This window comes from Copadichromis virginalis, linkage group LG7 (assembly GCF_057382275.1).
Source record: "Copadichromis virginalis isolate Kocher_CV1m ecotype Utaka linkage group LG7, C_Virginalis_male_GT1.1, whole genome shotgun sequence".
Classification (NCBI taxonomy): Eukaryota; Metazoa; Chordata; class Actinopteri; order Cichliformes; family Cichlidae; genus Copadichromis; species Copadichromis virginalis.
Window position 1 is genome coordinate 55,598,950 of NC_140624.1, and position 25,460 is coordinate 55,624,409.

Genomic DNA, 25,460 nt, shown 5'->3' on the forward strand with positions numbered 1-25,460 from the left:
CTGGTGGCAAGTGGCATCTTGGCGGCTGCACGCTTGACTTTTCTCAGTTCATGGGCAGTTATTTTGCGCCTTGGTTTTTCCACACGCTTCTTGCGACCCTGTTGACTATTTTGAATGAAACACTTGATTGTTCGATGATCACGCTTCAGAAGCTTTGCAGTTTTGAGACTGCTGCATCCCTCTGCAAGATATCTCACTATTTTTGACTTTTCTGAGCCTGTCAAGTCCTTCTTTTGACCCATTTTGCCAAAGGAAAGGAAGTTGCCTAATAATTATGCACACCTGATATAGGGTGTTGATGTCATTAGACCACACCCCTTCTCATTACAGAGATGCACATCACCTAATATGCTTAATTGGTAGTAGGCTTTCGAGCCTATACAGCTTGGAGTAAGACAACATGCATGAAGAGGATGATGTGGACAAAATACTCATTTGCCTAATAATTCTGCACTCCCTGTACAGCCTCTATGTCTTTGGACTGTGGGTGAGAACCCATGCAAACTCCACACAGAAAGACCCTGGTGGTGGTATTGAACTCAGGACCTTCTTGCTGTGAGGCAACAGTGCTAATCACCATTTATTACTGCCAGTAATGTACTTATTTATACTTTACTTTGTATTTTCTAATGTAATTTAGTTTGACAAATTTATCAAAAGATTTCCATTATGCTCAGTTTTCTACACTGAAGTATTAAATTTGTGTATTTAATTTAATTTAATTTAATTTAATTTAATAGCGCTTTTAGAGCTTCGCTTATAGCGTCGGGCTTCCATACATCACGTGCTTCGCAATGTTTTTCGATCATCTGATTGGCTGCTGCAGTCTCGGCAGTGCTTTTAATCTGTGGAACAGGGAAGTGAAAGTTAGCTGCAGTTCATTATTGATGTGTGTAATCATTACACTGACACCTCATTAGTTACATTAACTCGTGAACAGCTGGTGCTACTTTACTCTTTCTTGGTTAGCTAAACGCGGCTGTACCGACTTCCTGTTTGATTTCAACGGAAAAAAAACTGTCCCATTGAGGTGATAAATAAGAAGATGACTGAAGGTAATGGCAAGGTGGTTTACTGGATCATTGCCTCGACTTTCATAGTAAATTTAGCTCAAACTTTAGCGGCTCGGCAGCCTCACGTCGTGTTTATCCTGGCCGATGACTTCGGCTGGTACGATATCGGCTACCACGGCTCCGAGATCAGGACGCCAAACCTGGACAAGCTGTCGTCCAGAGGAGTCCGCCTGGAGAACTACTATGTGCAGCCTCTGTGCACCCCCTCCAGGAACCAGCTCATGACCGGGAGGTATCAGGTGAGAGAACAGACTGGATATAAAGATAGGTTAAATACAGTTGATATTTCTTAATGACCAATAAGCCAAACAGTCCTGATCTGAACTTAATTCTTAATTTTTCTGACACAAATTACCGGTGTAAACGATCAATCATTTTAAGAGGTGTTAAGTGAATATGCTAAATAAATCAGTGAAATGGCTACAAACGCATACAGGGGAACAAAATAATGAATCTATTCCAATATTTTAGAATCGTTATTGTCACTTCATTCGACGAGTTGGAAAATATCACATTAGTTACTTGGTAGGCTTAAAAATAAATAAAAGACGGACATCTATATAGAGTCAGGTAATAAGTATTTGGACAGTGAGGCATTTTTTTATATTTTGTCCACAATTAAGCATATTTATGCAACATAATGCCATATTAGTGACGAGAGGAGCAAAAGCTTCAGGAGTGGTCAAATCAACAATCTGCTTTTCTAAAAAGACAGAATAAAGTGGCCAAGTTGGCAACACCCAAAGGTCTGAAGAAAAAAAAAAACACACACACAAAAATTACTAAAGTGGAGGATTACAGAATCTCTCCTGCTAAACTGAAGACAGGGAGACCACAACTGATGGTGGCTGCATTAAAGGCATAGCAAATGGTTGGTAACAAAGCTTCTCAAGGGAGAACAGTCATCATGGGAAGCCCCCAGCAGCCTAAGACCTATTGCACCACAGCTATAAGGGGGGGTTAAAGTCAACTCCTTTAAAGGAAGCTTTTAAGCCTAATCTTAAAGTAGAGAGGCCGTCTGTCTCCTGAATCCTAAGTGGTAACTGGTTCCACAGAAGGAGGGACTGAGGAAAAGAGTTCCCATTCTACTTTTAATTATCAGAGAAACCACAAACCAGCAGTCTGAGAGCAAAGAGCTCTATTTGGGTGATATGGTACTATAAGGTGTTTAAGATAAGATGTGGCCTGATTATTCAAGACCTGTATGTGAGCAGAAGGATTTAGAATTGAATTCTGAATTTAACAGGGAGCCAGTAAAAAATAAGCCAATGTGGGAGAAATCTGCTCTTTCTTTCTAGTCCCTGTCAGGACTCTTGCTTCATCATTTTTGGATTAACTGAAGGCTCTTCATTGAGTTTTTATGACAGCCTGATTATAACGAATTATAATAGTTCACCCAAGAAGTAACACATTCACGAACTAGTGTCTTCAGCATCACTCTTAGATGGATGTATTTACGTGCATGAAAGCTGGTGCAACAACGGGACAATTATAAACAGTCACTGCTCCCCGAACCTCGAGTACATGTCGGTAAGATGCCGGCCTTTCTTTCTACCGAGAGAGCTAACAGTAGTGATCATCACGGCTGTGTACATTCCACCCGATGCCAACGTAAACACGGCGCTCTCTATCCTGCTGAACACCATTAACGAACAGCAGCGGGCCCACCCGGACGGTGTTCACATAATTGCAGGTGACTTTAATAAGGCCAACATAAAGACTGTACTCCCAAAGTTCTGTACTGCAAATGTGACAGTGGACAAAAGCATTCGGGTTTTCCCAAATCAAAAACCCTGGATGACCAGCGAGGTCCGCTCACTCCTCAAAGCCCGTGATGCCGCCTTCAGGTCAGGTGACAGAGCTCTGTACAGGGCTGCTCGAGTTGACCTGAAAAGGGGGATTAAAAAAGCCAAGTCAGACCATAAAAGGAACATCGAGTCCCACCTGTCCAGCAACAACACACGAGAGGTGTGGCAGGGAATGCAAGACATCATCAACCACAGAGGCAGTACTGCGAAAACATGTCTGTGAAGGTTCTCAGTCATCCAGGTCATCGTAGTCAAAGGAGCTTGCAAAGAAAAGCGTCTGGACTTCTTTAAGTTGCTTGAAGACGTTTCACCTCTCATCCGAGAAGCTTATTCAGTTCTAAGGTCAAATGGTGGAGAGTCCCAGATATAAACCTAGTGGGAGTAACCCCCCACAGAGGGACAAAAGGACCTCCTGATGATCCTCTAATCGCCTGAGCCAAGGTGTGAAACTGGGCGTGGGTCCCAATCAGCCAGAGTTTCGGGTGTGTTCATTGTGAAACCTGGCCCCACCTTATCATGCGAATTCCTGAGGTCAGATGGCCCAGGATGTGAGTGGGCATTAAGGCGTCTGGGAAGGGATCTCAAAACTGGATTATGGCAGAGAGTTGGTGTCGTAAACCCCCGCCTCTGTTCAAAGATGGTCGCTCACAGTGGACATAGATGGCTTCTTTCACTCCTCTTTCAAACCATCTGTCCTCTCTGTCCAAAATGTGAACATTGGCATCCTCGAAAGAGTGTCCTTTATCCTTAAGATGCAGATGGACTGCTGAGTCTTGTCCTGTGGAGGTGGCTCTTCTGTGTTGTGCCATGCGCTTGTGAAGTGGCTGTTTGGTCTCTCCAATGTAGAGGTCTGAGCATTCCTCGCTGCACTGTACAGCATACACCACATTGTTAAGTTTGTGTTTTGGCGTTTTGTCTTTCGGGTGAACCAGTTTCTGTCTGAGCGTGTTGCTGGGTCTGAAATACACTGGGATGTCATGCTTGGAGAAAACTCTCCTGAGTTTCTCTGATACACCGGCTACATAGGGGATGACAATGTTGTTGCGTCTGTCCTTCTTATCCTCCCTCCCACTGAAGAAGCTTCTCGGATGAGAGGTGAAACGTCTTCAAGCAACTTAAAGAAATCCAGACGCTTTTCTTTGCAAGCTCCTTTGACTACTGCGAAAACAGAAAACCCGAGTGGGCAGCTGGCAGAGGAAATAAACAGCTTCTTCGCCCACTTTGAAACACCACAACAGCAACACTCATCTGCTTCAGCCCTGCTCCCATCCTCATCCTCACCTGGTTCCTGCACCGCTCCACTCACTGTAACAGAGCACGATGTCAGACGTGTGCTCCTAGCAGTGAACCACAGGAAGGCGGCCGGTCCAGATCGAGTACCTGGCAAGGTACTAAGAGCATGCGCACACCAGCTCACCCTCATCTTCACCAGACTCTTCAACCTCTCACTGGATCAGGCAGCCATCCCATCCTGTCTAAAATCGGCCACAATCATCCCAGTGCCGAAGAAGTCTCCCATCTCCAGCCTGAATGATTACCGCCCTGTGGCCCTCACACCGGTAATCATGAAATGCTTTGAGAGACTAGTCCTTCAGCACATCAAGGATTACCTCCCCCCCAGAATTCGACCCCCACCAGTTTGCATACCGTGCAAACAGATCCACAGAAGACGCCATCGCCACAGCCCTCCACGCTGTGCTGAGTCACCTAGAGCAGCGGCAAAGCTACGTCCGAATGCTCTTTGTGGACTACAGCTCAGCCTTTAATACAATCATCCCGGACATCCTCATCACCAAACTGGTCACTCTTGGCCTCCCTCCTCTCACGTGTGCCTGGATAAAGGATTTCCTCACAAACCGGCCCCAGACTGTAAGACTCGGCCCTCATCTCTCCTCCACTCGCACACTGAGCACCGGCTCCCCACAGGGCTGTGTGCTGAGCCCCCTCCTCTATTCTCTCTACACCCACGACTGCAGTTCGACCCACAACAGCACTCTCATCAAGTTTGCTGATGACACCACGGTAGTTGGACTCATCTCGAAGGGAGACGAGGCAGAGTACAGAGAGGAAGTCCTGAAGCTGGCAGCATGGTGTTCAGAAAACAATCTGGCACTGAACACTAAGAAAACCAAAGAGCTCATTGTTGACTTCAGGAGACACAGCACCGACTTGGCCCCCCCTCTACATCAACGGGGAGTGTGTGGAGAGGGTCCACACTTTCCGGTTCCTTGGTGTCCTCATCTTTGCTGACATCTCCTGGACAGGAAACATCTCAGCGGTCATCAAGAAGGCCCAACAGCGGCTGCACTTCCTGAGAGTCCTCAGGAAGTACAAGCTGAACTCCAACCTGCTGCTGACCTTCTACCGCTCGTCCATTGAGAGCCTGCTAACCTACTGCATCACGGTATGGTACGGCAGCTGCACCAAAGCAGATAGAGTGAGGCTTCAGAGTGTGGTCAAGACAGCACAAAAGATCATCGGCTGCCCTCTCCCCTCCCTGATGGACATTTATTCCTCCCGCTGCCTCAGCAGAGCAGCAAACATTATCAAGGACAGCTCCCACCCTGGCTTCAACATGTTCAGCCTGCTTCCCTCAGGGAAGTGCTACAGGTGCATCAACTATGTCCATATGTACATAGCGCTGCAGAACTGTACCCCCCCCCCCCCCCCCAGCATGTTTACACTGAGTAGGAGATGCTCTGTATCTCATTGCCTTTATTGTCACTATACAGTTGTACATTCTATTCTGTTTTAATTTTAGAGAATATTGCGCAACTTAAAGAAAGTAGTCCTACATATTTTTTCAATATGGACATTGGAGGACAAATCCTGATCAAAATCACTCCAGGATTCCTCACAGTGTTACTGGAGGCCAAGGTAATGCCGTCCAGAGTAAGTATCTGGTTAGATAACATGTCTCTAAGATTTTTAGAGTTTTATCTGCAGCAGGAAATTAGAGTTGATCCAGGTCTTTATGTCTTTACCACATACTGCAGTTTACGTCATTGTTGTGTCATCTTCACGGATCGATAACAGGATATTTAATGAACAGATGATCAATTCTGTGGACAGAATCGAGATCAGGATGTGGGAGCCAGAATTCTGGCTAGGTTGTAGGTCACTCAGTGAAATGCAACTCAATTTACATATTTAAGTAATGTGTGTTGGGTTTTTTTTTTTTTTTTTTTAACCGCAGGAGTCATTCCCTGCTGGCCTTCATAAAGGCGTAAGCTGCACATCCACCCACAGCAAAAGTGGAAAGATCACCAAAGAATTTGCATCAGTAGTATGAAGAGTCACTGATGGAGGTCATTGTGATTCCAGCTAGCTAGCGAGCTAACACTCTTATGTCTGATGTTAACGTCACATGTTTCGTGGCATTATTTGGTGTTTATGCATGTTAAATTGTCTTTCCTGTAAGGAACAATCCCCGTTATTATAACCAACACTTCTAAACAATAGTTAGATTTTCTTTCTTTTTTTTCTTTTTTTTTTCTTGTGAAATTTGGTTAAGCCAATCACAGAGGACCCTTCCCTGCACGATGAGAACAGTCTTCCTACAGGCTCTACTTTGGATTTGTAAACTTTATTTTAATGGAGTCTTTCTAGGGAATTACTTTATTATTATTATTATTATTATTATTATTATTATTATTATTATAATAATAGATGTTGATGGAAAGGAGAACAAGACAAAGTCAGGACATTTATTTTGAAACTTCTGTTTGAGTCATCGCCACCACAAAGGCTGTTGTTTTCCTCTTTTCTGTTTTTTAACGATTTTGTTCCCTTTTTACTAAATTGCAAATTTCTTCTTAACCGTTTGTGTTTGTCTTTAAACTTCAGATCCACACCGGTATGCAGCACCAGATCATCTGGCCCTGCCAGCCTTACTGCGTTCCTCTGGATGAGAAACTGCTGCCTCAGCTCATGAAGGAGGCGGGGTATGCCACACACATGGTCGGCAAGTGGCACCTGGGCATGTACATGAAGGACTGCCTGCCCACACGCCGTGGCTTTGACACGTACCTTGGTTTGTATAATGTGGAAGAAACACTTCACGGAGCACATTTTGCATGAATGCTACTCAGTAACAGCTCATGTGTTTATCTTTGTGTAAAATCATGCACATAGTAAGTGACGATTGCCTTAGTTACACGTCACCTTCATGATACATTTGAATCTTTTGCATTTGAACTAAAAATATTAGATCGTGTATTAAAAGCGAAGTTACCCAACAGTTAATGCAAGGTTTTTGTTCACCCCAATCATTAATGCTGACACCTTAGATGCTAAGGCCACATGCTAAAAACTGAAGAGGGCTTAGATGAAGATGTTTGACTTCACTGAAGAGGACACTGTTAAGTGAATAAATCCAGTTCTAAACATGCAGAGAACAAAAGCACCGTTTGGACTAGAGCATAGCGCCTTAAGGGAGGACTGTTCTTGCGAAGGTTTAGCCATCTTGTTTTTTGAACAATTTTGTTGACAAATCAACACGTATACCTCTGCTGAGGAAACTTTCCTAACCGCTTGCTGCATTGCTCGCTGTGTGTCATGCCAAAGTCTGCAATTTCTTCACATGTGAAATGAGCTCCTCAGTAGCTGACCACAACTACAGCATTGTTATTGTAGCCTTTGTTTATCCCAGTAAGAGTCAAATTGAGAATTTAAGTCTTCTTGTTTTTTAAAGAGTGACATAAATTAAAAAAAACTGCGACTATTAAAAATGCTTCCCTATACTACTGGTCCAGAGGTCGAACAGTATTATAGACATTTTGCATTATTTTTAAATAACATTATGTATTTAATGATTTTTGTTTTTAATTTGAGCACATACAGTACTTTCCCATCTATATTTAAAGCCTAACAAAACTAGTGTCATTATTTATCTGGCATCTTGATCGTAGTCTCATAGATCACATCCGTCTGTTCTCAAACTACCCAATATACACACACGTCTGAATGACACGTGCTATATAAACTGCCAGTACCAGAATTCTCATTATCTATGTGGTTTTTGGGAATCATTTCTGTCACATTCAGATCTTTACGAATGATAAAAATTCTGTGTCGTAGCAGACCTCAAAACAAACTGCGACATTACGTGTAAATTTTGCTAATAGTGTCTGTAATGGACAGTGAATATGTAGCTTACAGAGAAGAATAAATATGTAATAAATATTTAATATTCTTTGGTTTTTTGCCATCTCACTATATAAAGTGATATAATGAACGTATAAAGAATAACAGGATAAATTACCATGCATGACTGTGCTTTCAATGTTTTTAAAGCTGTTTTTAATGTATTGATTACCCGCTGTGTGCCACAGGTTACCTGACAGGTGGTGAGGATTACTTCACTCACTTCCGCTGTTATCAAAGCCGCTCGCTGAACCTGAGCCGCTGTGCGTTGGACCTTAGAGATGGGGAAGACGTCGCCACAGGATACGAAGGGGTCTATTCCACTGAGCTGCTGAGCCAGAGGGCCATCAGCATCATTGAGAGACACAACTCTCAAAAGGTGACACACAACATCTCATCACATACATTAACTGTGAAACTGCTGGCCTAACCAATTCGTAGAGTTAACCTTGGTTATCTTAATCATAATCCTAGATTTAACATGTATAGAAGGTTATCAGCTCAGACATCGGGGGGCATTTAACGTCTGTAATGACAACAGTGTGAATGTTCTGTCCCCGTTTCCCTCTATCTTTCAGCCACTCTTCATGTATGTGGCGCTGCAGGCGGTCCATGCACCCCTGCAGGTGCCAGAGCGCTACGTGACTCCCTACAGTTTTATCACAGACACCAATCGCAGGCTCTATGCCGGCATGGTGTCAGCTATGGATGAGGCGGTGGGCAACATCACCCTGGCTTTACAGAAAGTGGGACTCTGGAACAACACGGTCCTTGTGTTCTCAACTGGTATGAGTTTAATTATTAGTTGTTGTTGTTGTTGTTTTTGGTTTTTTAAACTGAGATGCTAGATAAACCACTATTTGTTCTACAGTTGATGTTGTTTTTATTTATTTATTTATTTAGAAATTAATGCATTATGTAGCTGAGCACTAATTAGAGCTGTGTCACAGTGCCGTCTATCTCTTCATGTAATCCCAAAATTGACTCCATGATGTTGAAATCAGTCTCCACGAGCTGAAAGAGATCTCAAATGTCCCAGATTTATTTATTTTAAGTTATCTTGGCTGACAGCTGTATTTCTGCGGATGCCCACTAGAGGGCGGTGTTTTGCCATGTTTGTTCAAACGTCACTGCCGGCTGATAGAAGTAAGGAAAACTTTTCTTAGCTCATGTCTTCGTGTAGAGCTCTACAGGCAACTCGCCGAGAAAAAGACAAAGGAAAAACATCTAATAAACCTTTGATGAAGAACGTAATGTGGCCAAGACGGGCCATAAACCACATCATTTAAACCTGTGCCTGCTCGCAGGTTTCCACACGTGGAACATCTAATGATTTGCATCTGAAGTAGGTAACTACGTTTGAGGGTTATTTTTAGGGGGTTTAGTGTTTTTAAAGGGTAATTAGAAGACAGGAACAATGCTGTGAAAGTAAAGTGTGAGCGTTTTTATGCCTGTGGTGGGCTACGGTAGGTGGCCTGTTTCATTGTTCCTTTACACATTTGGCTCGCTGTGATTCTGAGGATTGAGCCAACCATATGCTGGGCAGACACTGACTCTGCTGAGCTGAAGCAGTGGAAAAACTCAGAGTACTTCCTGCTTCTGTGTAAATGTGGTGCAGAGCTTATGTAATCTGTGATTTGACCAGATAAATGTTTAACTATAACTTACTGAAAGAAGGCTTATCAGTTGTTTGGTTAGTCACATTTCCAGCTCACACTTTGAATCCATCCTGGTCAAGCTGTTATCACTGACTAAGCTTAACAGGACAGAATTGGCAGAATTTGGTTTGGTTGGACTTTGAGTTTCCTTTATGATGACATTTTCTGTAAACTGACAGCCTCACTGGGAATTTACTGTAAGCAAATGAGCAACGAGGATGAAGGGACCTTTTGGGGGAGCTGGGAAAGACAGAGTTGGCCTGTAGAGAGGCGAAGCAGCTTGAAAAGACATTAAGAAGCAGACGGTCTCTTCCAAAAACCGTTCGGGAATCGACACAGACTACTTCCTGGACTTGGATGACACTTTGCCTGTGAAAGGGGAGCCTTGCCTGGATGTGACTGGTCAAGAGTATTTATACTGGATCGGCTTATTGGGATGATGACAGTCTAACCGCCTGTGTGTGCACTTGTGTAATGGTTGGATATTTTATAGGTGTATTTGTCAGACAGTGAGACAACATCGGCGTGTTGTTTTAATGTCTCAGCTGATCACTTGTTTTCAGCAATAGCAGCCCTGGGGAGTGCACTGACAGCTGCTTCATTGGTTGTTCAAACTGAAATCCTTCATCGCTTGGATGGATTGCTATTGAATTTTTACAGTCATATTACAGAGTACATGAATCCCTAATGACTTTAATGATGCTTTGACTTTAGCTCAGCACCACATGAAGTTTCCCAATAATTGCTGATCACTGGACTTTATGCAGTTTTATTAAAAAACAAAACAAAATTCATAGATTTGCAGTGAAATCTATAGAAGATTGTTCTTCACATGACTGTATGTCACACATCTGAAATTGACGACAACAACAAAATAAAACCCTGTGTAGCCCCCATAGCAAATTGGCACATTACATTGTGTCAGCTGTGAAACTTTGTAATGTTGCAGCTTGTTGATGCTGTTCATTTGCTATAAGGTTAAAGGCTACAGTTGCTGCTATAGTCACAGTTGACCTTATTGGCATACAGTGATCAGTGATTCAGCTCACTTGAATTAGGTAACATAAAGTGGAAGGATATCAGCTGACTGGATAAAATGTTATCAGGTGATAGGAGTTTCCTGTTGCTTTTTTGCCTTAAAAAAAAAAAAAGAAGAAGAAAGAAAACAACTTTATGCATTTGCTTAAAAAGTATTTGACTCATCAAAACCTGAGCACATATCGCTTAGATGGGTTTTCCACCTTTAAATTCATTTTCATGGTTTCCCACATGTCTGCTGGAAATATAAAATGTTTGGCTGATGTACAATCAACATTCAGAAACCGAATTTCCACAGAGTGACATTGGAACCTGAACATATATGAAATCCAGACTCTGGGAAATTTTGAACATTGTTTCAGTATCTACAAATGATCTTCATACCTTTTGCCCCTGTGGTTGTTTCAGATAATGGAGGTCAAACGCTGTCTGGTGGCAGCAACTGGCCTCTGCGAGGGAGAAAGTGGTCACTATGGGAAGGAGGAGTCCGAGGCGTTGGATTTGTTGCCAGCCCGTTACTGAAACAGCCGGGTACCGTGAACCGTGAGCTCATCCACATCTCCGACTGGCTGCCTACACTTGTCGGCCTGGCAGGAGGAAACACCACAGGTACGAAGCCGCTGGACGGCTTCGATGTGTGGAACGCGATCAGGTGAGCTGGGCCGTTTTTTTTTTACTGTCAAGATCTGTCACAGGACTTGAGGGGGAAGTTGGCTGTAGCCTGGAGGGTTTTTGTGAGTGATACCAGCTCTTAAGTTTGACAGCTTGCCCTCTCTTGGTGCCCCTTTCAGACCCTCCCCCGCCCCATGCTCGCACTCTCCAGCTACCTCTGTCTTCTTCTCGTAGGAGCCCCTGCTTCTTTAATAAGCCCTTTGTTGCTGTGGCATTGAGAGCTCAAAGAGAAGGAAATTGCATCAGTCATTCTCACACAAATCTGTAGTCCATCCATCCCTCTGTTCTGCCCCCCCCAGCTTCGCTTCAGACTAAAAATTAAGCTGTCCTCCTGTTAGATCAGCTAATTTGTTTTGCTGCAAATCCTTTTATGTCAGGACATGCCTGAGATGATGCAATTTTGTTAAATGTAATATATTCAATTAAACGTCTGGATGACCTCTTGTGTTTTGGAGAACTTTGCAAAGAAGCTATTAGTAAATCGATAAGTCACACGGAGCAGCTTGCAGACCACAGATGTGCTTTCCATGTGAGGCGAGCTGTCACTGTGTCCCATTTGACTGACGCATTATATTTGTAAACTAAATGCGGACACAGTGAAAGAGGTGAAATTGAGGGCTACAGCAGAGCCCCGGCAGAAAATCGAGGCTTAGCCAGGACCGCAAACTACTACTCGCAGCCTCCACTTGACTCGATTGGCCGTTGCGTGTCAGCTGACCACCAGCTGCTGGCACGGCCGTGTGAGCAGCACTACAGAGCACAAAACGCTGCTTTCATTGTGTTTTAATTGGACGTCCCAGTTGCAGAAAACAGCAGCCCCGACAGCACGGCCTGGGAAGGGTAAACCAAACGAAGGCCCAGAACAGGGAAGCACCCAGTGAGAGAGTGAGACTTATTTCAGTTGTGTTATCAGTCAGTGTGGTCAGAGAAAGTGGTGCGTTTTCTCTGTGGTGGAGTGCGGTCAGCGCATATGACCGCCTGGTGAGCAACAGCCAGCTGCTTCAGATTTACAGATCCCGGTGGGTTTCACAGCACATGAGTCAGCGTGGTGTGTTGGTTGTGTGTTCTCTTATTGAAGTGCAACACTGCTTTTATCTTCCAGCAAAGGGTTTGCCTCACCCAGACTGGAGCTGCTGCACAACATCGACCCTCTGTATTATGACATTGCTCCATGTAAGTTCACATTTCTTTTTTCCACTTTAACATTATTGGAAATCTTTTTTTCAGTATGTCTGAAAATTTTCTCAATTAATTCAAACTGCTGATTTCACAGAATGTCCATTGTTAAAGTCAATTATGCCTTTCCCTAAAGGTTGAGTGAGTATTTTTTTTTTTTAAGGTTATTTAATAGAAAATAGAAAATTATACTGGAAATATGGATTGATTTGTGTGTAATAATGTCTTCAACCATCTGATACATTGTCATGAACTTAGAAGGAATCCATTGAAAATACATGAGTGGGCATTGCTTTGGGGAAGCTGCTAAACAGCTACATGTATGATGTCATAAATATCAGATAGCCCTGATATGATCAACTTGGAAACACTGTTTCGACTGTGAGCACAGAAGCTCCACCTACCTGTTGTTTATTAAAGCTTTTGTTTATGAGGGTGCAGCTAATCACAATAGTGCTGGTTTAAAGGACTGGTGGGATGACCCCACTGGTGGGAAATGACCCCAAGAAGAAAATCTTCAGTGAAGCTAAATTGAATGTATATGATTCATTAAAAAAAAAAAAATAGAAAGTATAAACTGACCATCACTGCTTATTCAGTTCGGTGTCTCCAGGTAGGTGGAGTCTATCCCAGCTGTCATAGCGTGAGGTCAGGGTACACCCTGGACTGGTCGCCAGTCCATCAAAGGGCTAACACATCGTATAATTGTGTCTTTGGGCTGTGGGAGAGAATACCCTGAGACAGGCAAGCCCCGCAGAGAAAGGTCCCAGCTGACCAGTGGATGTGACTATTTTGAGCTTTTAATTATTCAAAACTATTTTGGTAGAGCTAATGAAAAAAGATACAGATCTAGAAATGAGTTTCCAAAGATCCATGTAACTCTTTATAATACAATAATTATGTTAAATTATTTTCTTTTCTGCACAGTGCAGATAATTAAAACATTATGCAGATTAGTTACATTCACTTGCATTTAAAAAAAAAAAAAAAAAAAAAAAAAGTAATTAAGAGAAGTGATGGGCCCTGTGACGAACTGGTGACAGGTCTGGTGCTACCCAACCTCTTGCCCTATAACAGCTAGAGTATAGGTTGCTCGCCAGCGACCCTGAATTGAATAAGCAGTAAAGAACGATGGAGGGCTGACCTGTTATTGCAATAAATGTGACAGGTAATCATGATATGGATTTTAGCTGTTCTTAAGCGGCGCTGCTGTAAATCAGTCTGCTCGTCCTGTGCAGGGTCATGGGTATCTGGAGTGTACTCACATTGGGTCAAAGGTGGACTGCAGGCTGCCTGGCAGATCATCTGTTTATCACACACTGCAGGCAGTTTAGTGTCACGGCTAAGCCTAACCTGCATGCTTGTGTACTGAGGATGAAACTCACACAGGCAAGCTTAAACACTCTTAGTCATAATTCACATGCCAGTGAAGGTTTAAGATGATGAAAACCTCATGCACTGACCTCCTCCTCCTCTGTGTGCTTGCAGTGTAGGATATGTTCTCCTTTTCTTACTAACAATGTAATTCTGCTGTGTTTTCTCATTAAGCCTGTATGAAAGGATCATTGTTTGAGCTTAGACCTTAGAATAGAGTCTTATATAACATTTGAATAAAGCAAAAAGAGTGTTTGAAATTGTTAGGTTTGTAAAGAGTGTTTGGAATCTTAGTTAAAATGAGCTGAATCCAGAGAATTTTATCAGATTTTTTTTTTCCCCTCACTGTTTCGTATATAACAGATATTTTGTTTTCTTCTGAGGAATGCTGATAACACGGGGGTGAAACTCTAATCATTCACTGTTGACACTGTAATCAGTCGCCAGGGGGGAAATCTGAGAAAGCTGATGTTAGAGGGCAGGGCGGGTGTTCGCTCTTTAACCTCTGATTGTAGGGAGGTTTTACAGGAAATCTGCTATGGGACTGCTTTTTTGGACTCATCCTTGTCTAAACCACTTAATATTTAGTGGACCAAACCGCTTCCATCTCTGGGGAGGTAGCAGGGCAGTTATCTGGGGCCGTGCTTTCTGACTTTTGGGGCGGATACTACACCTCAGTTACACATTTAAAAATAGTAAAGGTCCAAGGGGACTGAAATGGTAAAAAAAAAAAAAAAAATCCTGCTTATATAGCACCTTTTTAACCTTGGTGGTTTTTCCAAAATGCTCTAAAGTGTTTCTCCTACAGCATTTTTAAAGCAGCAGAGACCTACAAGGTGCCATCCTGCCATAGGGAGCTACTTTTGGTTTAGTTTCTTGCCCAAGGACACGCAGACGTGTGGAGGAACTGCAACCTGAGCCACCAACCTTGCTATTAGTGGACAGCACACTCTACCAACTGAGCCTTGGTTGCTCTCTGTTTCTTTTTTTGCTAACATTTTTGGGACTGAAAAGCTTCACAGATGTATCAGACAGATATTAATATGTTGATCAAACATATGTGAAACAAACAGTAGTCTTATGTATTAGGGGCTTTTCAAAATATTATCTGGATTTCTTTAAACAGCAGTCCTTTAGAGTTTGTACAAGTCACGCTCCTTCCCGAGTCCATATTCAACAATGAACGTCAGCCTGCTTTAATATGAGATTTTCAGTGTTCGACGTCAATCCGTATTTCAAGTCAGCTAAGCACTGCACAGATCTGGGCTTAATTTCAGGTTTAAGGGCAACCTTTGGTGTTCACTGGTGGGATCATGTTCACTTATCTACATTAGCGACTCTCTAGTGGGTGGGTTGGACCAGGCCTCAATGCTCACCAGTGAGTCCCTGTTTGTTCCGTTCTCTGTCAAGATGATGCAAGTGCGGAAATAATGTTGAGTTACGGGCCCCGGGGAGGCCAATCCATGATGTGTGTGTGTGTGTGTGCATGTGTATTTCCAGGTATGCTTTTACTGTATTGCCAGTTTATCTGCTATCAATGTCACGCTGAAAAGAAGCCATTGTGAATCAGGTACTTTGGAGATGGTATTGCACAATGGATGAAAATCTGACGGTACTTTTCTTCGTTCGAAAGTCCTTCATTTTTCTTCCTAAAAACCACTGAATGAAATGCAGCCCAAAACCATGAAAGAGCCTCAACCATGTGTTACAGATGAGCATATAAACTCACGGGCCTCTACTGTCGACGTCTACTGACTGAAATTAGAATTCATGATCCCATAAGACCCGTTGGCACTGATTTTCAGTCCACTTCTTGTGTGTTTGGCATCCCCAGTCTTCTCTCTCTGCTTGCCTTCCTTAAGAATGGCTTTTTGACAACCATCTTTCCATAGAGACCATTTCTGATAAGGCTTCAGTGAACAGTAGATGGGTGAATTGATGACAGATGCTTTGCTCTGGCCCTGTGTTAGGTATCTGTGTTGTTTTTTTTCTTGTTTCTTAAAACTGTGTACAGCAGATGAACAATATCTGAAAGTCATGTCCATAAAGCCTGATTCTTATAATTTTGTCCTACTTGTCTTTTCCTCAAATTGTTTTAAAGGAACACTGCACACCATGGCAGGTTTGGCAGGTTTTTGTCAGTTAATGCCTGTCAAACTGTTTGATCTTTGGCATTTTTCTTAGATTCAACTTAAGTAGTGAAAGCAAACTGTTTTTGTGACAGGCTGACAGTAACACAGTGCTGAAAGAGCCAATTAAAAATTGGTTCTTTGCTAAGTTGTCTGTTGCATGTTCATACAATACTGATTTATTCCTCGAGTTAGATGTCTTTTTCATCCTTGACTGATAGGTCGGTGTTAGGTATGCAGGTTAGGCTTAGACGTGACACTAAACCGCCTGCAGTGTGTTTCTAAAATGGCAGTGTACAGGATTAGACTGAAAATGAGTTAAAAAGCAGACCGTGTCCCAAGAAAACATCTAAGAGTTTGGAGAACTTTTGCTCAAGATAACTATCAAGGACCAAATTAGGTCCTTGGAAGCCAGATATAAAGAAATAAAGGATGGCTCAGGACTTTTACAAAGTACAGTATGTTCTGTCTTTAATGATGTGTAGTAGACCTCAAAAATGAGGAACAAAACAATATTAGCATCCATCAGCAGTTCTTTAGGGGCAACCGTGGGCTCAGATTAACTGGTTGCTGATGTCTTTGGTGGGCTGTTTATTGCTGAGCAGGGAGTATACTTTGAGTTTATCAGGGCCTCTTGTACTGAACTAGAGTAACAAAAGTTTAAAGTTGCTGATTGTTTTTGTGTCTTTAAGCTTGTTTTGGTTTGACAATCATTGAAAAAATGTAATGTGAAAGCTGTAATAGTTGGTTGCACCAAGCTGAGAGGAAGAAAACCAAATACAAATATTGGTAAATGAAGCTTTAACTTAATAAAATCCCTCATTCGCAAACCTGTTTAAACGAATAATTCCAGAAAATCCAAACAGTGATTTATTGTCTGTTTTGAAACAGGCTGTTTGTACAGCTTCAGCCAGTGTTGCTCAAATTATCCTCAAAGTTTACTGGTGGTCATTAACATTTAGATCATTGGCTTGATAAGGAAAGCACTGCTTTACAAGCTTTCAACCTCACGTTTTATGTTTGAAAGTTTATTGTCGGCCACCGCTTTGACACCCACCCTCCCTTCCAGGCTGAAATTCTTCTCTTTTTTTCCCCTTTTTCTTCTTTCCTATTATAACCCAGCCCCTCTTTGAGACCTCCCTCTCCTTTTCCTTCTCCTCTTCATGCTTTTTTTTTTTTTTTTTTTTTTCACTCCTTTCAAGTCTCTTTTTCAAAATCTTCTTTGCTGTCGCTTTGTGAGTAAAAGGATTGTGGCTAAATGGGCCACAGAGGGGTCCCTGAACTTCTCACTTGCTGAGAGAACGATTCCTGGACTTCACCCAAGCCTTAAATCACTCCTCAGCTCTCCCTCTAGAAACTTCTCTTGCTCACTCGGGGTCTCTTCCCACTGTTCCTCCCTCCCTCCCTTCCTCCTGTTTGTATGTCATCCTGCTGTGGATCCAGATGAGTGCAGCCTCCTTTGTCCTGCAAAGAATGAATGTAAGAAATGGACATGTGTACACTGCGGGCAATCTGTTGGGGTTTGAGGTCCAGTCCCTTTTTAAGAATAGAAGAAGAAGCTCGTGCGCAGCATAATTAATCAAGCCTGTCAATCATTAATCACCTGCTTACATAACTGTGTTCACACCTGAATCTGAACACCCCATTCTTACGCAACCATGTGAGCGATGCTGATCTGAAATGAGCTGAGCAGCTTAGCTCTGCATTTGGAAGTGTTTGAGATACCCACACGTCATTCGCACAACGATCAGCAAAGAATTCATTGTCGAAGCTTTTATCATGTGGTCGCAAAAAAGCTGAGATCGGAAATGTTTTAATTCCCTCACTCATGTTGCTGCGGCGGGATCGGCTCTATTAAACAAGCCCCGATGGGGAACTTTGGCTTTGTGTGGGTGCGGATTTCTCTTTATGTGAAGAATGTTGAGGACATGCTTGTTTTTGACAGCGTTAGGAGGCTGAAATGACTTGCTTGTACTTGACTGTCTAACCAGGACCATATTGTTGGGGTCAACAGCGGTATGAACCTGAGAAGGCCAGATCTCCTGTGTTTGAAGGTGCGGAGATGTGTACTCACTCCTGGGAGACATTTTCCATAAGGGTTAGAAATACACAGTGTTGGGCAAGTTACTTTGAAAGGGTAATTGATTAGTTACTAGTTATTACTTCAAAAAAAGTAACTGAGTTACAAGATTCTAAAAGTAATTAATTACTTGAAAAGTAACTATTGCGTTACTTTAAAAAAAAAAATGTTTACCCCTCTGGGCTCCAGGGTATAATTGGCTATTTTTGACTACTTTTGATGTGTCCTCTACATTTCACCTTTAAAAACTATTTACTTTGTCTTGTTTGGTATCATTGTTTTCAGCACAACCTCACGTGCCTGAATTTACAGTTATGTTTTCATTTTGGCATACTGTATTAACACAATTGATCTAAAATCGGACAAAAAACGTAAAATCAGAGTAGAAAAAGTTGTTTTTTAATGTAACAACCACAAACATGTTTATTGAATCATATTTCATAACTTTAAATGCAAATATAAATTGTCAATTTTAAAATCATATGCACAAGTTTTGCAAACAAAGTTATTTGCAGCCATTTACCTTTTACCCCCCCTTTTTTTCTTTTTTTTTTTTTTTTTTTTTAAATAACCATTTCAATCTATTTACAGAACAATCAGCTGTTCTGCATTCAATAAGATGCCGCACAGATTATTTGTGCCACTACAAAAAAATAATTTCTGTCCACTATAAAGGAGAACATCACAGCCTGATACCTGGAGACAGCAGTCACCTCATTATTCTGACACACAACACAAAACTATCCACAACACTACACACTCCAAACACGCTAAACGTCACAAATCTCTCTCATTGTTTTGCCCCTTTAGCTCCCTTTTGTGCCAAAAAGTGATCGTCTACCAGAAAGTGATTGCCGTCCGCGGGAGCGCGCGCAGCTGTTTAAAGCTGTAGCGCCCGGATTACTTACAGCTACTTCCGTGTAACTGATATAAGGTGCAGTAAGCTGAACACAGCTTCAACCGTCTGTTTGTTGAAAAATGGTAACGCGACCGCATTTTCTTGTTAGTAACCGTAACGGCGTTGAAACGATAGGAATAGTAATTAGTTTAACCCGTTACTGAAAAAAGTAACGCCGTTACTTGTAACGCCGTTATTCCCATCACTGGAAGTTGCAGATATTTCTACACCATCAAAAGGAAGATCAGTTATTTACTTTGGCCCTATGAAACTGATAAAAGTGTGCTCATTGGTAACTGCGACCCTTGTTTCTGTCTTTGTGTCTGCACAACTGCACTAACAGCACATTATTCATTAGATTTGGCAAACATGGAGGAATGGTGCTGAGTCGACCACATTACCACCGTATCTGTCAAATTCCTCCAGGCCCAAAGTTCTGTGTGTTTGCAGAAATGTATACATTTAAAAAAAACAACTTTTGTTCTCGAACAGGAGGGATTTTCGTGGGGTTTGTTTATTTAAACTGTTCTATTTCACTGCAGATTTTGCAGCACAAGAGTCTGTTATTAATACATTTATTTTCACACCCTTCACCTGATGCCAACTGTGATTGTCAAGTATGCTGATGCCAGTCCACCTTCTCATTTGGTTTCCGATCCACAGAAGGCGCTTTGTATCCAGGGGTGGACTAATATCATCTTAATCAGCGAACTGTAGTTTTTAAGATGGATGGTTTCTTTGAATCAGCTCTGTCCTCTGTCCTCCTCTGTCTACAGGTCCTGGCAGGCAGCGCGAGTTAACTTTGGCTCAGGTGGCCAACTCCGGCTTCAATGTGTCCATTCACGCAGCCATTCGATCTTCAAAGTGGAAGCTACTGACTGGGTACCCAGGTCAGTATCTTCTGTCACTTCTAATGTCATATTTAGTCTAAGTGGGACGTAGAATATGAAACACAGTAATGCACAGGAAGACATTCATTTCTTATCTTTATTTTTTTTTAAAAAGAAAAAAGAACTTAATACAATCAAACACTCCATCCCAAGTAAAAGTCCAACGTCATAAAGTAGCAATACATGAAGTAAAGTTTGGTAGTAGCAAATATTTGAATATATCTTATGTAAAACGGTAAAGTTGTTGTTGTCAGAGCTGACAGCATGTCCTCATTGTGCAGGAGGAAAATAGTTCTCTCTTCCTTCATTTTTGAGACCCAGAGACCATCTTTTATCTTCAGTCTGTGGTCTGGTCAATGAGCCAAAGTGCCATTAGCCGTGGCCCTGCCCACTGGGTACCACTTGGCCCATTACATTGTGATCACACTGTGGAAAATGTATATTTATATGGGGGGGTAAAAATGTATTCTGGGTCTTGGAGGATTTATTTATTTAGTTATTTTTTAAATTATTGTTCTAATACCAATACTAAGTGATCGATCTAACCAGTAAGAAGCAAGTTGCCTTATGGCTCAGTCACACTAGAGTAAAAAGATGGCAGCCTTGTTGCCACTAGGAAAAGCAGTGGTTGCCTGGTCATTTTTATTTATTTAAATTATTATTCTTTTTTTTTTTCTGTCTGATCTTAAGTGGACCGGACCAGTGAAACTCCCCTTTCTGTCAGTAAAGAAGTTTAACTACACATTTAATCCCTGAGATATTCTAGTATAAGAAAAGTGCAATTTTAGCAGTGCGTCTCAGTTTTTGCACATGATAAAATTCATCTATAATAAGTAGGGCAGGAAAAAAGAACAAACAAGCTGAACAGAAAATGCAGATGGGGTTTTCTTCCCTTCTTAACAATACTGCTAATGTCCTTTTTGTTATCCCCAGGATGTGACGTTTGGTTCCCCCGACCTGACGGCAACACCTCCGACTCAAGCTCCTCTGAGGTAGATCAGCTGAAGCCTGTCATGCTGTTTAACATTGAAAAGGATCCAGAAGAGAGAAATGAGGTGTCTGCTCAGTTCCCCAAGGTAGTCGAGCATCTCCTCTGTAGACTAGAGCACCACCAAAAAAGTGCTCAGCCCATAAACTTTCCTGACGATGACCCTAGATGTGACCCAGGCCCCACTGGAGCCTGGGGGCCCTGGGCTTAGGCGGATATTACCGATATTGTAGTGTTTTGTTTACTGTGAATTACAACAGTAGGAATTTTCCTTTGTGGGGAAAGGTGAAGTTTTACAACAATTTTTGTTTGTTTTTAAAAGGGAACAGCCAATACCAAAGAATTCAGAAAGTCATTAACAGCAGCACCTTTACTCTGCCTTACATAAATCTGGTTACAGCGGATTAGTTTAAATGAATCAACACCGCTAATTGTCCCATAAAAGCAAAGGCTGAGGAGGGTGGATGGCAGCAATCTTTCACTCCAGACACTTTAATTCATTTGGAAGCCTAATGTTTAGCCCCAACCATCCTTGCTGGAAAACTCAAAAACCAGTTTTATTTGTTATCTATCATCCACCTGGGCCTTACTCAGAGATTCTTATCTGCTCTCTCAGACGTTTTATCTTAGGCTGTATCAGGTTAGGGCTGGATCAAGTGACCCTGAATCCTCTCTTAGTTACTCTGCAACAGGTCTAGGCTGCTGGGGGCCCCTGATGGACTGAGTGTTTCTTTTTCACTCACCGTGTGTTTATAAATCACTAGTTATTATTAATCTCTGTCTATCTTCACCAGTGAATCTTCGTCAGATCACGACCGGTTGAGGTATATAAGTGCATAGTGTTGTCTCTGAGGGGAGCTACACTATACATTTGCATGTCTAGAATCTGAGCAGGAGAAACTAATTTCTTTCATATACGCATCCTCTTTGACCTTTGACCCCTAGGTGTTTGACCTTCCACTGAAAGCAGCATGCAGACTAGAGCAGGAAATGCTTCCTGCTGAGAGCAGGCGGCCGCTGTCCGAATGTGGGCCGCGACCCTTAACCTGCCCTGCATGTTGATTGACAGCTGAGCACAACAAACAACAATACTGCTGCTACAGAAAAACAGAGCCGTAGACCTATTTGTCATTAAGGAGTCAATGATGCTCGTGTTTTGTTTGTCACATTTCCCAGACTTGTCACTATAGAAACCAAAGCTGCAATGCTGTTTGCTCTCAGCTCCTTGCTCCATGTGACGTTTAACATATATCTTGCACTGTTACCCACTCAAATCTGTCCTTTAAATGTGAAGGATATGCCAATACGTTTATGCAAAGTTGTGAGGGTTTGAACTCGTGTTTCAGTTTAAATGGTTTGTTTTGAAATGTTCTTTTGTTACGCTAAAAGCAAATCAGTGGATTGATTTTTTGTTTTGTAATTTGTAATAAGGAAATGGATACCTTGGCTTCCTTAATTTATAATTATTAATATTTGTTCCATAAATACCAGCACCACAAAGTCTGTATGAAGTATATTATCTTTATTAACATGTTTCCAAATCCTGGTCGGTGTGCCTAAATATGTGACATCACTTTTTTGTAAGTAAAAAGTACTTGGAATAAAAGAGTATAGTGTTTTGAGATTAATCTTTTACTGTGTTGCACAGTATAAAGCTGATTGAGAGTAAAGTATATTTTAAAACACTGTAAATCTCTTCTATCTGTTTTAATACACTCAGTTTACTTCAATATCATCTCTTTAAAGCACAAAACTGATCATAATTCAAAAGTGTTACATTGACTTTCTCAGCGTCTTCACTTGTCTGTGGTCCAAAGTAAGTCCTACTTAGTTAAACTGAATTTTGATGCTTAATTGATGAGTGGCCTTTGAGATTTTTTAGGGCAAATTTCACTAAATTATTTATTAAATAACAGTCAGCCCAGATGGCATGCCCATGTCCACTGCCAATTTCTTACTTAAATTTTTAAAACCTACTCTACATTTTTGTTTTCTAAGTTATTTATTTGGTGTCTAAGTCTGTCATGGTACCACATGCTAAAGTAAAATGGCATTTGTGGCAGTTAAATGGAGTTCAAACTGGGATTTTGGTAACAGCAAATACCATAGTACCACATGATTATTTTATGTTTCTGAGAAAGTGCTTCTTACTTTGCTGAGGCTGTAAATTTGTCACTTTGTCAGTTTACTCTACAATCAAAACTCTGCGTTTCAGTGTGATGGGATAGTCTATTTAATTAGACGTTACTAGTGTTTGCAATTCATGTAAAACCAGGGCCTGTAAGTTTCTCAGCTCCACTGCAGACCACTTTTGCACTTCTCATGCCCCGTTTGTGGTGAAGTGCCCCTCCTGACAGGCTGCTCAGTCTTCCCCTACGTGTCATTATGATCAGGGTGCCCCTGCGGTGTCACAGCTCGTCTCCTCCTCATAGTTTTCAAAGTGGTTTTGGTGTGTCTTTCGCACTTAATTCTGCACTTTGACTCAACACCGTGAGTGTCGAGCACAGTCTTCAGCTCTGATGTGCCTCCGCTGTATCAACACTGCGATTCGCTGACTCTGATGTCACCCCACGTTGTTGTTTTTTCAGCTGCAATGACAAAGCTATGTGTGGCTCCAGAGAGATGCCCCTGAAAGATATGACAGGGTAAAGATATGATATCCCAGTGTTGGGCTCAGATGTTTTTCCAGTGAGCACATGTGGGATGCATACAAAAAAGCAGGCTGCCACCCCTGATTCCTTTCTGGTATGTTCACAAGATGAGACTGAAGGTCTCACAGTCAAGTGGGACGAGAATTCCAAACAAGATTGTCTGTCTGTGCCGCCAGCCTGTGAAAACAGATTAAAATCATACTGACCAGTGCAGTCAGGAATGTGTTGAACCTTGAGCCTCGAAGAGGGGAAACCCAACGGCTTATCGCACCTAATTAAAAACGGCTATGTAGATATTTTGTACCGTATGTTGTTGAGGGTCGCAAAGGTGTTTGTGTGGGATATCGATGAAATTTTAAAAACTTTACATAAATAAAATGATCACATTACATCAGCAAACAGTGGACTTTGAAAAACATCACACTTAATGTAATTTATATACACATTAACAGCTCTGTTGGGCTTTACCTAGCATTAGCACTGGGGCGCTCTCAGCTAAATGCTAACACATTGCTTTAACAAGCTAACATTTGCTCATTAGCTTCCTGCCAATGAACTTTTGGGACCACAGTCTTGTTTTTATTTTTATTTTTTAAAGCTATCGGTTTACTTTTATTATGTGGCTTAAGATGGTTTTGTATTGTTCTGGTTTTATTGTATCTTTTCCTACCTCGGTCAACGAAATTTACTGACATTCAAAGAAAAACTTGCGCATTAACCCTCTGTAGGACCTACAGCCATTTTTCATCCACAGCGTTTTTTAATATTAGGCCATTTTCACTGTGTTGAATAGAATATAGCCAAACCTTCCAACCCTTTTTTTTTTTTTTCTTTTTTCTTTAGAATTGCCGTCTCCGTTTATTAGATTAGCTTAAAGTGGCTAAGCTACAAACCGCCATCCACATGAGGTCCTAGAGCCATAAATCGCCCCATTGAAACCCATTATAAACGCTATTTTTTTTTTTTTCACTGCAGGATTTATACCGTTAACATCTGGGTGATGGCTTAGGTTTCGTTTTTGTTTTGAAGAAGAGGCCTTAGAATTGTAAATTTTTTTTATTTGTCCACCGGGTGGCGCCCTTGCTCCACATTTGACCCGGGGCTGGAAAACAGCGGGCTGCTTAGACAGACCTGCGGGGAATGAAGCCTCATTTCCGGCGTGCAGCAGCGGCTTCGCCCGCTGATCGGGCGGACCATTTTTTGGTCCCTAGGACCGTTAGAGGGTGCTTTTTTTTTTTTTTTTTTTTTTTTTTTTTTTTTAGTCAACAGGAAATGACGTATTTGTTGTCACGTGGTATCGTACGTGTGTGCTGGAAAAAGGAGTCCCCGGTGATCGTGCCCCGGTCATCGTCGCGACATACCCCGGGAAGATGCACTTATTTCGGCCTAGAGGAGGAGCATTTGCCGCCTGGAGACCATTTTCTGGTCCTGAAAAAAAATAAATAAAAGGCGATCGAAATGAATGTTGGTGCCAATCTTTAGTCCATCCAAAGGCCTAATTAAAAGTACAATAAAATATAACTTTCAAATGTATTTTATGGAAAATATTTAATTTTTTCATTTTTTTCGCCAAAAACGGCCGTGCGCTCATGTGACAAAACCGGGATATAGAGGGTTAAAATCCGCGAAATGTAATTAAAACTTGACATGAATATTTCAAGGAGAAGTAGGTCTAAAAGATTGGCTAATTTAAAGTGGAAAAAAATATTAATGTATAATCTTTTTATAGCTCTTTTTATGGCGTGGTCGATTTTTGGCTCTAGGACCTCATAAGGGGTACTTTTTTTTTTTTTTTTTTTTTTTTTTTAGACTTACCAAGGGTTAAAAGGACGCGATCTGTGAGAGATGCATCAGGTCACTGGGAGTGGTTTGACTGGAAA

At 41.8% G+C, this 25,460-nt stretch overlaps 1 protein-coding gene across 5 annotated transcripts in view; it reads left to right on the forward strand.

Moving 5' to 3' along the window:
• The first annotated feature begins 758 nt into the window (after positions 1 to 758).
• Positions 759 to 25,460, forward strand: part of arsb (arylsulfatase B) — a 41,970-nt gene continuing 17,268 nt past the window's right edge. The window contains exons 1-9 of one of the 5 annotated variants that reach the window (XM_085464293.1): positions 760 to 1,312; positions 6,728 to 6,914; positions 8,215 to 8,405; positions 8,605 to 8,812; positions 11,131 to 11,374; positions 12,497 to 12,567; positions 19,828 to 19,941; positions 20,875 to 21,017; positions 21,875 to 22,551. In XM_085464293.1, the coding sequence (XP_085320419.1) occupies positions 1,046 to 1,312; positions 6,728 to 6,914; positions 8,215 to 8,405; positions 8,605 to 8,812; positions 11,131 to 11,374; positions 12,497 to 12,567; positions 19,828 to 19,941; positions 20,875 to 21,017; positions 21,875 to 21,991 (1,542 nt within the window). In that variant the 5' untranslated portion in view covers positions 760 to 1,045 and the 3' untranslated portion in view covers positions 21,992 to 22,551. Of the gene's footprint in view, positions 1,313 to 6,727; positions 6,915 to 8,214; positions 8,406 to 8,604; positions 8,813 to 11,130; positions 11,375 to 12,496; positions 12,568 to 19,827; positions 19,942 to 20,874; positions 22,552 to 25,460 lie in introns of those variants that run through there. The other 4 variants (XM_085464294.1, XM_085464295.1, XM_085464296.1 and 1 more) reach the window with 4 other exon arrangements.